The sequence below is a fragment of the Myiozetetes cayanensis genome, unplaced genomic scaffold (genome assembly GCF_022539395.1).
Source record: "Myiozetetes cayanensis isolate MyiCay16 unplaced genomic scaffold, myiCay2020 scf26, whole genome shotgun sequence".
Classification (NCBI taxonomy): Eukaryota; Metazoa; Chordata; class Aves; order Passeriformes; family Tyrannidae; genus Myiozetetes; species Myiozetetes cayanensis.
In genome coordinates this window covers 6,707,132-6,722,548 of record NW_026087477.1, presented here as the reverse complement: position 1 = coordinate 6,722,548, position 15,417 = coordinate 6,707,132, and the positions used below count along the sequence as shown (strand labels likewise).

Sequence of the window (15,417 nt, the reverse complement as noted above, 5' to 3'; positions counted from 1 at the left end):
CTGCAGCTGTTTGCTTGGCCTCAGGACAAGGTGCTCTGTGTGAGCTGCTGTGTGGCTTCTCAGATGCCAGGAGATGGTGGCAGATAAGCTTCTGCAGTCACTGTACCTCGGGGCTCACATCTTCTGCTTCCTCTGTTTCCCCAGCCCTCACAACCACCCTGGGCTCTGCAGCAGGGCAGGCCACAGTGTCCCCACCACGGGTGACCCCCATCTGGGGGGTAGGGTCAGCCAGGAGGGTTCCACAGGGGACTCAGCTGAGCTGCGAGAGAGCTGCAAGAAAAAACTCCATCCCTGCAGCAAAACCAGCCCAAGGGTCACCTGCTCGGTCAAGGAGACCATCAGGGAGTTAAACCCCTGGCCTTGTAGAGGGAAATGATAATTATTTTCCTGTCAGCTTGAAGCAGTTCAATAATCTGAGCCACAGGTGTGTTAAAAATATAGAATAGTTTATTTATAGGATGAAGAACAAGATGCTCACTTCATCAGCACAGAGGGGCCGGGTGGGATCCAGGAGGTGAGGAATGGGCCCTGGAATTTGGATCTTTAGGAGCCATGACCACCCTGGAGGGTGTGTGAAGCCCTGCTGTGTGCTGAGCAGGGCTGGCAGTGCCCAGGGGGGAGAGGAGCCTGGCAGGGGCAGGAGGACAAACCAGTGGGTCCCACTGCTCCTCCCCATCCCAGCTGCTCCTTGCCCTAAGCCAAGGGGGAAGGGGACTCAGTGGCTCCCTGTCCTGTGTCATACCCCACTCAAACCTCACCAGAAATGTGACCTGGGTGGTTTCCTGCGAAGGAATTGTTCATTAAGGTGTCTGGAAAGATCCAGACCTGCTGGAGCCAACACGCTTCACCCTCGGTGACACTGGTGGACACAAAGCTCTGAGGTCACAGAATCACAGAATCAGAGAATGGTTAGGGCTTGAGGGGAGCTCTGGAGATCACCCAGCCCAACCCTCCTGCCAAGGCAGGGTCAACCTGGAGCAGGTGACACAGGGACACGTCCAGGTGGGTTTTGAAAGTCTCCACAGAGGGAAGGTCCTGGGATAGCTTTGGAATTGGGTAGGAAGGAGCTCTAATACTGCCTGTACCATCCTGTGCTGGGTCAGGCTGGAGGTGGAGGTCATGGCCTGCTGCTGACAGGAGGCACAGCTGAGTGTCCCCTGTGCTGGGACAGCATCATCTCCCAGGTGGTTCATTCTGGAACTACTTTGAGAAACATTGGAGAGATTAAAGCAAAACTTCACAAGGAGCCTTTCCAGGTCCCAGGCAGGTGGGGGGTGTGTTGAGAAGCAGAGAAGGAAGCTCAGGGAAGAGCTGCTTTTGACTTGTCCTCTGTCTGTGGCCCGTTTTCTGTCTTGGCAGCAATGCTGTAGTAGTAGGAGCGGATTGTGTTCTCCACTTGTACAAATCCAGGACGTTCTTCCCACCTGAGAGGGCAGAGAGAAATAAGGAGAGTCAACAGAGGGGACAAGAGCAGACTGATGCAATGAGAAGATACCAAACACAGAGAACCTGGGGAGGAACAGCAGCCCAGTTGTACCAGGGCTTAGGAAGACAGCTCAGACCATTCTGGGATGGAGAGGGTCCAAGACACAGAGCTTGGACAACTCCCACGGCTGGCACAGGCAAATGGAGGAGGATGGTAATGAAAGGTTCATCATGGGCTGGGGAGTGACCCCAAGGCAGGAGACACCAGTTCTTTGTGACATCACCATCCAGACATCACCACTCAGCCAGCCTGGCCTAGTGGAGGTGTCCCTGCCCATGGCTGGGGGTTGGGATGAGGTGACCTTTAAGGTCATTCCAACTCAAACCATCCTGGGGCTCCTGAGCTGGTGGGAACCTCACCTGTAGGTCCAGCACTGCTGCATGAGGGCGAACATCTCCGCGGGGCAGTCGGTGGGACAGTCCATGCGCTTGCCCTGCTCTATGAAGCTGATCACCTCGGGGCCTTTCATTTTCTAGGATCGAGTGGGAAATGCATTAATGTTCTTGGAGCTGCCACAGGGTTAGAGCTGGGCCTGGGGTAAAGCTCTGGTCCCATGAGCCACAGCTGAGCCACTGTTTCCAACCTCAGCACCCACAGACGGTGTCTCATGCTGTGGACCACCTTGCAGACCCCATCTTGCCCAGCCCAGAGACCTCATCACACCCATCCTGACAACCCCATCCCTCCCATCCTCCAGGCCCCATCCTGCCAATCACTGTAGACCCCATCCTGCTGACCCAGACCTCTTATCCTGCTGATCCCCCCCAGCCTGCAGACCCCACCCCACCCAGCCTCGAGACTCCATCCCACCCATCCTGCCAACCCCATTCCTCCCATCCTGCCAATCCCATCCCCTTACCCTGCAGACCCCACCCCACCCACCCTGCAGACCCCACCCCAAGCACAGCAGTGGTTGAAAAGTGACTTCTCAGCCCTGCAAGTGAGCAGAAGAAGCCAAGAGAAGATCTGCTTTGACTCCAACCCAAGTGAATTTAGTTTGTTTTCTGTTTCTTCTCCCTCCAGTGAACACAGAGCTGCAGGATCCAACCTCGTGGTGCCTTCCATGAAGGACAAGTGGACCTGAGTCCTTTCCCCTCTGTCCAACTGTGGAAATAGGAATTGCAGTTTCTGTGCGTGTCAGTTGTGACTGTGTCATCCACCTGTGATGAACCCGGCTCTGCCTCACCTTGTGGGGTTTCTACCTCACCTTGTGGGGTTTCTATCTCACCTTGTAGGGTTTCTATCTCTCCTTGTGGGGTTTCTATCTTACCTTGTGGGGTTTCTGTCCCACTTTGTGGGGTTTCTATCTCTCCTTGTAGGGTTTCTGTCCTCACCTTGTAGGGTTCCATCCTCACCTTGTAGGGTTTCTGCCCGTAGCTGAAGGCCTCCCACATGGTCACACCGTAGCTCCACACGTCGCTCTTGCTGGAGAACTTGTGGTAGTTGATGCACTCGGGGGCGTACCACTTGAGGGGCCACTTCCCTGCTGTCCTGGCCTGCAGCAGAGCGAAGGGGAGCATTCCCACCCCGAGACACAGAGCTGGGAGCTGGGCCTGAATCCTGCTTTGCTAAATGTTTTGTGCCCAGGGCACAACAGGCCCCTGCTGCTGAAAAAGTCCCCTAAATCCTCTGCTCCAAACCCCAGTCCTGGAGGCTGGAGCTTGTTGTGTAGGGTGGGGGCCCTCCTGCCACCCTCCTCCTGCACCCCAACCCCAGGGCTGTTTAATCAGAGGAATCATGGAGTGGTTTGGGTTGGAAAGGGACCTTAAAGACGTCCAGTGCCACCCTCTGCCATGGGCAGGGACACCTTCCACTAGCACAGGTTGCTCCAACCTGGCCTTGGACACTTCCAGGGATGAGGCAGCCACAGCTCCTCTGGGAATTCCATCCCAGCCCCTCATCACCCTCATAGCCAAGAATTCCTTCCCAATCTCCCATCTAACCCTGCTCTCTGGTGGTGGGAAGCCATTCCCCTTGTCCTGTCCTTCTATCCCTTGTTCCCAGTCCCTCTCCAGCTCTCCTGGAGCCCTTTTAGGCCTCAGAAGGGGTTCTCAGGTCTCCTTGGAGCCTTCTCTTCTCCAGGTGAACCCCCCCAGCTCTCCCAGCCTGGCTCCAGCCCTGTGATAACTTAGTGGCCTTGTCTGGACTCATTCCAATCTTTCTCGTGCCAGGGGTCCCAGAGCTGGACCCCAGATTCTGGGTATGAAGAGCAGCCCTGGCTCACTTTCCATCCCCTTCTCTTCCCTGCTCTTTGCTCTCTGGCTCCTCTTATCCCACTGCACCACGTCCACCTCGCTGCCTCTGCATCCATCTGAGTGTCCTCCTGGGGAGCCAGAGCTTTGCAAACCCCCTTTTGAGTGTCCCAGCAGTGAGACCAGCCAGGGTGGGATGTTGTTGTACAGCTCATGAGGAGCCCAAACCCCCTGCCTCTGGAGGTCTCAGCTCCCTGCTCCTCACACTTACCTTGTAGTAACTGTCATCAGCACCAAGAGCCTTGGAGAGCCCAAAGTCACTGATTTTGGCGTAGTGCTGGTTGACCAGCAGGACGTTTCTGGCTGCCAGGTCCCTGTGGACGAAGTTCTTCTCCTCCAAGTACTTCATCCCCATGGACACTTGGTGCATCAGCTCCACGATATTGCTGACTGCAATCTCGTCTCTGGGGAAGATGAAGGGACAATTCATTAATAAAGATCCCCCTGGATTTTCCAGCTTCAAGGGAAAATGAGGAAGGACATCTCTTATCCCACAGGAAAAGACGTCGCAGCTTCTCTGCGCCTCCAAAGCTCAGCTCACCCGGCAGCAGAAAGTCAGCCCGAGACACTTAATTCACTACTCACTTCTTGGAGGCCAAGAACCTGTTGAGGGGCCCCCCAGAAGCCATCTCCATCACCAGCATCAGGGACTCTGCCTCGCACACCCCGATCATGCGGACGATGTAGGGGTTGTCCAGCTGGTGCATGATCTGGGCTTCCTTCATCATCTCATCCTTCACTGTTTTCTCGTTGTTGCTCTTCAGCACCTTTATGGCCACATCAATCTGCTTCCTGCAGGAGGAACACGAGTGGGACGAGCTGAGCAGCAGCTGGATTCAGGCATCACAGCCAGGAATGCAAAACACTTCTCAGGTGGTGCCGGTTGGACCTCTCAACAGGCTGCTTTGGCAGAGCCCTGCCCCATCCTGGTATCCCAGGCCAAAGAGCAAAGGATCACCTCACCCTTCTAAGGGTAGGCCAGTAGTTGCCATCTGTAGATCTGAAGGCACAGCACCTCACACACCAAGATCTGAGTCACTGCTGCCACTCCTCGAGGGGGAAACTGAGGCACAAAGTAAGTAAGGACCATCTCTGTGGGCTCACAGACAACCAGTGACAGAGCCAAGGATGGCACATCTCCTCGGGCTCACTCCTTTGCCCTCACATGGACCTGACCTCAGGAGCATGGACCTGCTCCTCTGGGCACAGGAAACACCTTCAGGGCATTGGAATGAGATGATCTTTAAGGTTCCTCCCAACCCAAACCATTCAGAAGTGGTAGTGGTGTGCACAGCAGTGTCTGGGGCAGGTTCACACTCAGGGGAGTGAGGCTGTCACTGAAAACCCACGAGAAATCATGGAATCATACCATGAGAAATCATACTATCATATCATTGAATCATTAGGGTTGGGAAAGACCTCTAAGATCATCAAGGCCATGCTGTGAATGAATCCCCCATCACCCACTAAACCACGGCACCAAGTGCCACAACCACCTGTTTTTTGACCACTTCCAGTGGTGCTGACCCCTTCATCAGATCCACCACCACTGCCCTTCCAGACCATCTCTTAAAGCTCCACCCCGTTATCATTTTAGAAACAGGATAAGTGGGGACACCCCTGAGCCCAGCCCAGATGTGTCTCCTCCATCTCCATCCTCCCCCCTCCAGGTAACACTCACTTCCTCATTTTGTAGACTCCTTTCTTGACACAGCCAAAGTTTCCTGCCCCCAGCTCCACCTCGTCGATCATCAGGTGGTCCCTCTTGAGGAAGAGTTTCTTGTCCTTCAGCTCCTCGGGGTCACTGTAGGGGCTCTCGTACACGCTGGTGTCCATGGGCAGCAGGCGGGACTTCCCGGCACCTTCCCGAGGGACACAGCTGTTCAGGAACCCCCTGCCCTTCCCCATCCCTCTCTCCCTCACTCACTGGGAAGGTTTCCTCTGCCCTCTTGGCCAGTTTCTCCTTCAAGCTCCAGCATTTATCCTCCCTCACGGACATCTCCCTTCCTTACACGAGCCAGGGCCTGTCCTGGTTCCAGCTGCTGAAGGAGCCAGGATGGGGACAGGTGGCTGAGCATTCCCATTCCACATATCACACTCTGCAGGGCCTGGGCGTGGGCAGGACGTCACCCCAGTGAAATACAGCTGAATCCATGGATTATTTAGGAGGCAGGATGGAAGGTGGGATAGGACAGGGGTCAATGGACTGGGTAAAACAGGGAACGGGATAAGGTTGGATTTACTGGGAGCTCAAAACCCTGCCATAACTGGGATACTCCTGGGTGCCTTTGTAAGAAAGGGGTCTGCAGGCAACCCCTGTGGCTCCTGTGCCATCCCCAGGTCCTGTCCCCTGCCAGGACAGGGCTCCCAGAGGTGCTCACCCACAGGCTCTGGCGTGTATCCATCTGCATTGAGGGGGCCCAGGTTTCTCTGGAAAAGAAATGGGGATACAGTGGATGAAGGAGCACAGGGAAACTGCTTCAGTTAGTTAGAAATGGAGAGGGAAGGGACAGGGAGCCTCTGTACCCCAACAGAGCCCAGCTGGTGATGCCCTTAAAAGGCCCTGAGGTGGCACAAGAGATGGGAGGGGTATCGAGCCAACATTCCTCTTCCAGTCCTGGCTGGCAGATCCCAAATCATGGATCAGGCCCTGAGGGATCCAGAGCCAGGACCCCTGAACACATCACCCTCCTCCAGTACAGCAGAGAGTGGCAAAGGTGTGGGACATTCATCCAGCACTGCTTGGAGGCACCAGGACGTGGCAGTTTTGGGCACCACAATATAAGACCTGAAGCCATCAGAGAGTGTCAGTGGAGGGCAGTGAAGATGGGGAAGGGCCTTGAAGGGCAGATCAAGGGCACTTGGAGAAGAGGAGACTGAGGGGACACCTCAGTGCAGTTCCAGCTTCCTCAGGAGGGGCAGAGGAGGGGCAGGCGCTGAGCTCTGCTCTGGGACCAGGGACAGGAGCCAGGGAAGGGCTGGGGCTGTGCCAGGGGGGTTGGGATGGATCTCAGGGAAAGGTTCTTCCCCCAGAGGGTGGTGGGCACTGATCAGGCTCCCCAGGGCAGTGGGCACGGCCCCAAGGCTGCCAGAGCTCCAGGAGCGTTTGGACAATGCTCTGAGGGACAGGGGGGGATTGTTGGGGTGTCCTGGGCAGGGCCAGGAGTTGGACTGGGTGATCCTTGTGGGTCCCTTCCTACTCAGCATGTTCTGTGATCCTGTGACTTGGGAGCCCAGCATGGATTGTGAAAGCTCCTGAGACAATGGGGGAGTGCTCAGGCCTCCCTCAGCTCCACTGGGCTCTGGGAAGGGCTCAGAGCCCCCAAACTCCCTGATTTCAACACAGCTCAGCTCTGGCAGCTGTGACTGAGCCCAGACGTGCCCCGAGGCCGAGGGAGCACAAAGACCTGGCCGGGGGCCAGTGGGCTGAGCGTTCCCAGAATCCAACCACGTCTTCCTCGCTCCTGCCTGGCAAGGAGGGCAGGGGCAGAGGCCCCCCCAAGGGTGTTGCAAGGAGCTCAGTATGAATGGAAACCGTTTTCAGCTCCAACAGTAGCTGTGCCCAGCGATTCCTCATCCCCACCCCAGCTGGAAAAGGGACAATGTCGCAGCTGGGCTTAACATAGTCCCTTGGAGTTACCAGGTTTTAGGGAAAAGCAGAGTTTGGAGAGCAGAGTTTGATCAGCAAAGCTTGAAATGCAACAGCATTAAATCACTGAGGTACCAATAAAAGAACTCCCCCCCAAAAAAGAAACTTACACTCACAGAGGGGTGGGCTGGTGGAGCTGGTGCTGCAGATGCTGCAAATCAGGAGACAGAAATTAGGAGTTTGCCTAAGCCTAAGCAAGATCAGAGCAGTCCTTGAAGGGCTGTGTCTGATCACATCCCATCCACCCCCAAAAGGACAGTTTTCACAGCTTTAGCCAAAAAAAAAAAAATAAAAGGTGTGGAAACATGTGGAAAGGTGAGGGTGTCATTCCCAAATCAGTGGGAATAATCAGTCTCCATCAGTCCCAGAGCAGAGACTGGCTGAGGAGAGGAGGCTCCCATGGGCAGGCTCTGAAGTGACATTTGTGAACCTGGAGCAGCACAAAGTGCCCCATGGCTTGGATTGTTCAGCTCCAGGGACCCACCAGGACCCGGCCTCGCAGGACGTGTTTCCTGCTGCCCAAAAAGCAGGTGGCTTCCAGCAGCCTTTTGGCTTCAGAGGCACCAGGAGCCCCTGACCCGTTTGAGGCACTGGTTCTCCCCATCTGCCCCTGCCTTTGGGCCTCCTTAGGCCAGGCCTGGGAGAGTGGCCACTCTGAGCAGACAACATGATGTGATACCTGCCCAGTTTGCCAGAGGAGCAGAGACCTCACTGCCCCGAGGGCTGTGGGACAGGGAAAACCCAGGGGAAATTCGGGTTGGCACTGCTCAGACTGGCACCACTGGGTGGCAAACCCAGGCCAGGGAAGGGTGTCAGCTCACCTGGCATGTTGGGGTTGGGACAGGTTTCCTTCAGGTAGAAAATCAGCCCGTCTGGTTTGAGTTTTAGGTACTCCACCAACTGCAGGAAGAATAGGAGGGAAAAGAGATTATTGTGAGGGGAAAATCACCCCTTTTTTTTACTGAAGGCAACTTTGGTGGCTTATGGCAATGGTTCCTCTCAGATTTATGGCAGGCAAGGTCTAGAATGTTTCTGTCCTCTGTCTAAAAGGAGATCTGCTCACTCAGGGATGTCCTGCAGTAAGAGCTTGTATATTTGGGTATCTGCCAGAGCTGGGAAGAGCTTTGGAAGTTAGATAAGGACCAAGGAAAGACTAAAGGAAATCTCCTTTTGAGAGATTTTCAGTGTAATATTATTGTCCCAGCCAGAAAGGGGTTTTTAAGTCCTGCTGTGTTTGATAAAGCCTGAGAGAAACCTTTTGCTTTCCCAGAGGAACTCCAGGGTTAGCTCTGAGGATCCCAGGCAGCTTTTCCCTGCAGCACCACTGGTCCAAGCACAGTGGGGATTTGACTCTGGCTGGAGACAACCAGCCCAGGCCTGGCCACTGGACCACAGGGACACAAGGCTTTCTCTTCCCCTCCTGTCTGGCTCAGATTTCAGCTGCAATTGGGAGCCTGGCGTGGTTCTGTTGCCATAAAAATGCCCCCAAGTCTTTGTTTTCAATCAAACTCAGAGTGAAAACAGTCCTGGGAATTTGGAATATTCAGCAAAACAGAGTTACTTGTCCCACCCCAGGCAGCCCTGCCCAGGGGGGAGCTCTGGGATCTGCTCCCTGGAGCAGGTCTGAGGTGGGTGCCAAGGGGCAGAGCTGGGCTCTGGGGGGACATGGACTGCCCAGCAGTGCCAAGAGTTGCTGGACCCTGTGTCCCATTCCCTAAAAACCCACCCCACCTTCATAAGGATTGCTGGGGCATCCCAGCCACATCCACTTCCCACTCTCAGGGGTGACAGGATGTGTCTCCTGCCACTGGGATCTCCAGCCACATAAAGATTTCAGCAGCTGGCTCCAGACTTCTGCCCTCCCCTACTCCCTGCACAGAAATCAGTCCCTTGGAATGTGGTTTGGCAATCTGCAGCCAACAGTTTTGCCAATCTGGGAGCAGTTTGGGGAACACACGGGAGGGACAACGTGGGGTGTGCAATTTCAGGGGTTTCTGGAAGAGAAAACAACCCACACCACCACTCATGGATGATCCTAAAGCCTTTAAAGGTCCATATGGCCTTTCCTGTCCCTCAAGGCAGCTCCAGGTGGTCAGAGCCTGGTGCTGGTCACACCAAGGCAGTGGTTTTGATCCCTGTATGGGCCATTCACTTCAGAGCTGATGATCCTCCCCTATATTTCCAGCTCGGAATAACAGGTGAAAAATGCCTAGGCTTTCTTAGACACCAGTTTTCAGCACCCCCAGCACTTTACCTGCCAGAGGGTGTCGAACTTGGTGCCCTCAGGGATGGAGTATTTGCCAGACTTGTCCTGGTCCACCCTGTAGTGATACACGGTCTTGCCATAGACGAGGGACAGGGCATAGGCACGGTTCTCCTTCCTTTCTCGCAGCCTGGGAGGAAGGAGGACTATTAAAAGTAGCTCTAGAATTTGCCCTGCAAGTTGCCAGGGGTGGGTGGGCACGTGGAAAGGTGTCCCTGAAGCCACTGTTGGAATTGCCACCTTCCTGACTTCCCTCCGAAGATGCCGAGGGGGATCCTTCAGCTGCCGGGGTTTGCCTCTCTCATGGAATCCCAGAATGGTTTAGGTTGGAAGGGATCTTAAGGATCCAGTTCCACACCTCTGCCATGGGCAGGGACACCTTCCACCAGCCCAGGTAGCTCCAACCTGGCCTTGGACACTTCCAGGGATGGGGCAGCCTCAGCTTCTCTGGGCAACCTGTGCCAGGGCCTGCCCACCCTCCCAGCCAAGAATTCCTTCCCAGTATCCCATCTGAATTTCCCCTCTTTCAGATTAAACCCATTCCCCCTTGTCCCATCACTACAGTTCCTGAGGAACTGTTCTCCAGCTAATTCTTCCTTTCCCTGACTCATTCAGGAGATCATTCAATGAAGGGCTGTGTCATCTTGGCAGAGATGCAGAGCAAACGCTTTCTCCTGTGTTTTATGGGCCATACATTGCCAAAGTGTCAGTGTTAAATGCCTTCATCAACTGAACCCTGCATTTCATGTCATCCAGTGCAGTGGAAAGCACAATTCATAGAGATATTTCAGCATGAGAAATAAATAAAAGCTCAAGGTTGGCTCTTCATGGAGTCCAGACACTGTCGGAGCAATGACACATTTGGGGTCTCAACCCCTGTCTTTGAAATATCTGTAACCAGCCTGACCACAAGCAGCTAAACCCCCTGTCAGAACTGTCATGTGAAAGCAACAACTACAGGATGGTGGAGGTGGGGGAAGGTTAAAAAGCACAGGGGTTTGGATACTCACAGGAATTTCCCATCAGGCTGTGCCCCCGAGTAGAGCCTCCGTTCAGCCTCATCCCGAGTGATGTTGCCGTGGTACCAGGGCATCCTCTCATGGGCTGTGGTGGCAACCAGCTTCTCCACCTGTGGAGCCTGGCTTATGATGGCCTGTTCCAGTGCATCCCCCTGGAAAAGAGTGGGAAATGAGCCCTCCTGCAGTTCTGCCGCGCTGTTTCGTGATTCAGCACAGTTGATTTTGCACCAGCTAGGGGAGACGACACAGGAAACTTGGAGGGTCTTCCAATTAAAGGGCCTGTGACCCAACAGTGGGTTGAATTCTGTTCTGCTGCAGAGCAGAATTCTTTGCTTCTCTCAATTGACCTCATCCCTTGAATCCAGATGAAGTCCATTGACTTGCTGATGAGGGAAGAGAAAATCTGCATGTTAACGTGGTGGAACTTGATGTCAGGGCTGTGGGGTGTCTTTTGGCCTTGCGTTCCTTGAGAGGGGGTCCTGGTGGGTGGCAAGTTGGATCTGAGTCAGCAGAGTGTCCTGGCAGCCCAAAGGGCCACCCTGTCCTGGGGGGCATCAGGCCCAGCATCACCGGCCGGGCCAGGGAGGGGATTGTCCCGCCCTGCCCTGACCTGGGGCGGCCTCACCTCGAGTCCTGGGGGCTGTTTGGGGACCACGGTGTCAGAGGGATCTGAAGCTGTTGGAGAGTGTGCAAAGGAGGGACATGGAGATGGGGAAGGGTGTGAGGAGCAGCTGAGGGCACTTGGCTGGGTCAGCTGGAGCAGAGGAGACTGAGGGGAGACTCCTCGGGGGCTGCAGCTCCTCCCGAGGGCAGGCGGAGGGGCAGGCGCTGAGCTCTGCTCTGGGACCAGGGACAGGAGCCAGGGAAGGGCTGGAGCTGTGCCAGGGGGGTTGGGATGGATCTCAGGGAAAGGTTCTTCCCCCAGAGGGTGGTGGGCACTGCCCAGGCTCCCCAGGGCAGTGGGCACGGCCCCAAGGCTGCCAGAGCTCCAGGAGCGTTTGGACAACGCTCTGAGGGACAGGGGTGGATTGTTGGGGTGTCCTGGGCAGGGCCAGGGGTTGGACTGGATGATCCTTGTGGGTCCCTCCCAGCTCAGGAGATTCCAGAATTCCATGATTTTCTTTAGAACAGAACCTCTGCCTTCCTGGCTGCTCACCCGCGTCAGACACCAGGACTTGACAAGACCAGTGCAGTCTGGAAATCAAGTGGGGGACCCTCGATTCATTTCCCTGGGCCCACACCTGCTCTAAACTGTTCTTTTTCGTTGCCAGGAGGTGGCGATGTCCTTTGTGTTATCTGCCAGTGGCCACGCATCTGCTTCGTGGAGAAACCCCACAGAACACCTGCTCCTGGGATAGAATTCTGGCACAAAACACCTCATTCTGGTCCAGAATTCCTCATTCTTTTATAGAAACCCTATAGAATACCTCATTCTGTCAAATACCTTTGCTCTAAAATAGGCCAAACTTAGAGAGCTTTTGTAGAAAGGACAATTCCCGAGCTGTATTTCTGCCAGGACTTGGATCAAAATATGGAATCACAGAATCAGTTAGGTTGGAAAAGACCCCCAAGATCAACTATTCCAACTTCTGACCAATTTCAACCTTGTGAACCTAGCTCAGAGCACTGAGTGCCACGTCCAGTCATTCCTTGGACACCTCCAGGAATGGTGATCCCACCGCCTTTCACCACCACCCTTCCAATGAAACAACAAAATCACACTTGCAAGAGTCTGAGTAGCCACTGTCAAGGTGACAGGAGGTAGAAGGACCACCAGTGTGACCACTTAGAGAGCTTTGATTTATTCATATATTATATATAATCTAGTCTGCCATAAAATACAGGAACCTGGCTGAAGTTACTTAGATACTGCTATTGCAGTATCTAAATTTAAATTATAGACCTGATCCAGTACCAGCTACCTCAGGCTCATAGATAAAAGCTACACAGGCAAAAAAAAAACCCTCCACATAGAAAAAAACCTCCAAATAGGCAAAGACTCCACTCCAAAACGAGAGGAAGACCTGAGCAAAAGTCTAAGTCTGGTTTCATTCCATTTTCAGCACAACATTTGGAGGTATCTCATGTGGAGAGCACTGGTCTAAGGCAAGGGAGCATCCCATGGGCTGCAGAAGAGAGAAGGACGTGGGGAAATGCTGGCAAAGGGAGCTCCAGGTGTTCAGAGGGGCAGTCACAGAATCACAGAGTTGGAAGGGACCCACAGGGACCATCGAGTCCAAGCCTTGGCCCTGCCCAAGACCATCCCCAAGAATCACACCCTGTGCCCCAGAGCATCATCCAAACACTCCTTGGGAAGATGTTTAGACCTGTTTCTGAAGAACAAACTGTGAAAGGGAGGGATTAAGGCTGCTCTTAGTGCCAGGAACCTCCAAGAAGGGTCTTGCTCTAGAGGGAGCAAGAACAAGGGGATGCTTCAAGAGCAAGGAGGGGATGACAGTGGCTGTGAAGCAGGAGAACACACAGGGACCCTTGAAATGCCAGGCAGTGGAAGGATTGTAGGAAAATTTATTTCCTGAGTCAAGAACACTGGAATTCCAAGAAAATTATCCTAATGGTGCTCTGAGACAAGAGCCACCCCTGCTCTTCTCAGGGCTTTTATCATCGCTGGCTCCCCAGCCCTCCCCACCCCAGAGGCCCTGAGCGTGTGTGTGAGTTCTTCTCTCTCTCCTCACACCAGAGAAAGTTTCTCTGGAACACAGGGGGAGAAAACACCTAAAATTTGCTTTGGGCAGGAAAGCAAAGAACTCTCTACAACTACCTGAGAGGAGGTTGTAGCCAGGTGGGGGTCGGTCTCTTCTCCCAGGCAATCAGCAGTAGGACAAGAGGGCACGGGCTTAAGCTCTGCCAGGGGAGGTTTAGGTTGGACATTAGAGAGAATTCCTTACAGAGAGAGTGATCAGGCATTGGAATGGCCTGCCCAGAGAGGTGGTGGATTCACCATCCCTGGAGGTTTTTAAGACGAGGCTGGATGTGGCACTGAGTGCCATGATCTGGTAATCACAGTGGGGTTGGATCAAGGGTTGGACTTGATGATCTCGGAGGTCTCTTCCAACCCAGTTAATTCTATGATTCTATGATTCTGTGATTCTATGATTCTATGGTTCTGTGATTCCATGGTTCTATGCTTCTATGGTTCTATGATTCTATGGTTCTATGATTCTATGGTTCTATGATCCAATGGTTCTATGATTCTATGATTCTATGGTTCTATGATTCTATGGTTCTATGATTCTGTGATTCTGTGATTCTATGGTTCTATGATTCTATGATTCTATGATTTTATGGTTCTATGATTCTATGATTTTATGGTTCTATGATCCAATGGTTCTATGATTCTATGATTCTATGATTCTATGATTCTGTGATTCTATGATTCTATGATTCTATGATTCCATGGTTCTATGGTTCTATGATTCTATGGTTCTATGATTCTATGATCCTATGGTTCTGTGATTCTATGATTCTATGGTTCTATGATTCCATGGTTCTATGGTTCTATGATTCTATGATCCTATAATTCTATGGTTCTATGATTCTGTGGTTCTGTGGTTCTATGATCCTATGATTCTGTGATCCTATGATTCTGTGATTCTATGATTCTGTGGTTCTATGATCCAATGGTTCTATGGTTCTATAGTTCTATGATTCTACGGTTCTGTGATTCCATGGTTCTATGATTCTATGATTCTATGGTTCTATGATTCTGTGATTCTATGATTCTATGGTTCTATGATTTTATGGTTCTATGGTTCTATGATCCTATGATTCTATGGTTCTATGATCCAATGGTTCTATGATTCTATGATTCTATAGTTCTATGATTCCATGGTTCTATGGTTCTATGATTCTATGATTCCATGGTTCTATAATTCTATGATTCCATGGTTCTATGATTCTATGGTTCTATGATTCTATGATTCTATGGTTCTATGATTCTATGGTTCTATGATCCAATGGTTCTATAATTCTATGGTTCTATGATTCTATGATTCTATGGTTCTATGGTTCTAATCTCCTCGCCATAAATCTCCCGGCAGGGTGGCAGCGATGAGAGGGGGTCAGGGCTCGAGCAGCGGGGCGTGAGCACCCCCTTGCCCACTCCCACTCCTGGGAAAGGCCGGTACCTCCAGCTTCCAGGTCTGCCGCACGTACTCCCGCACCATGTTGTCCCTCATGCTGTCGAACACCCCGGGCTGGGGCTCCACCCCGCTGGGCCGGTTGCAGGGCTTGCGGAGGGGGCAGCACAGCCCGTCGGCGTCCTTGGAGTAGAACTCGCACAGCTCCTCGGGCCCGCAGTGGGCCTTGCCCCCCAGGATGGCGTAGGTGCCGTTCAGCTGCCGCTCGATGGGGTAGTGGTAGAACTGCAGGTCGAACACCACGGACAGGACGTACCCGCCCAGGCTGCGCAGGCACTGCCGGAGCAGGAACAGCCCGTCCGACATCCCCGCCAGCTTCAGGTGCTCCTCGGCCTCCGACCTGGCGATGCTGCCGTAGTAGAAGGGCAGGTGGGCGGCGGCATCCGGCATCTCCGGCACCTTGCTGGGGCTCCTGCGGGTGGTTCACGCTCTGCTGGAAGAGAAAATTCATGGAATCACAGAATCACAGGATCAGCCAGGGTGGAAAACACCTCTGAGATCCTGGAGTCCAACCCCTGACCCAACACCACCTTGTCACCCAGACCATGGCACTGATGCCACGTCCAGTCTGTCCTCAAACACCTCCAGGGG

General features: G+C 53.4%; 1 protein-coding gene across 2 annotated transcripts; it reads right to left on the bottom strand.

Moving 5' to 3' along the window:
- Positions 1 to 765: 765 nt before the first annotated feature.
- LOC126643180 (tyrosine-protein kinase ZAP-70) lies at positions 766 to 15,216 on the bottom strand. Of its 2 annotated transcripts, none has more exons than XM_050321415.1 (12): positions 14,815 to 15,216; positions 10,661 to 10,821; positions 9,642 to 9,780; positions 8,209 to 8,287; positions 7,498 to 7,538; positions 6,120 to 6,168; positions 5,420 to 5,600; positions 4,324 to 4,530; positions 3,950 to 4,142; positions 2,842 to 2,982; positions 1,846 to 1,958; positions 766 to 1,424 (listed from the first exon to the last, which is right to left on the bottom strand). In XM_050321415.1, exons 1-12 carry the CDS (start codon positions 15,214 to 15,216, stop codon positions 1,301 to 1,303), a joined length of 1,830 nt encoding a protein of 609 aa, XP_050177372.1. In that variant the 3' UTR covers positions 766 to 1,300. The 2 variants fall into 2 exon arrangements, with proteins under 2 accessions (XP_050177372.1, XP_050177373.1); XM_050321416.1 differs by having other exon boundaries at positions 7,504 to 7,529.
- Between the last annotated feature and the right edge of the window lie 201 nt (positions 15,217 to 15,417).

What these genes read in the sequence shown, in the direction of transcription:
- LOC126643180 (XM_050321415.1), bottom strand. Translation starts at nt 15,216, where the DNA reads ATGCCGGATGCCGCCGCCCACCTGCCCTTCTACTACGGCAGCATCGCC. An exon ending in AGTTCGACACCCTCTGGCAG is followed by an intron (nt 8,288 to 9,641) that starts GTAAAGTGCTGG and finishes TTCTTCCTGCAG; the next exon opens with TTGGTGGAGTACCTAAAACT. An exon ending in TCCCAACCCCAACATGCCAG is followed by an intron (nt 7,539 to 8,208) that starts GTGAGCTGACAC and finishes CCTGATTTGCAG; the next exon opens with CATCTGCAGCACCAGCTCCA.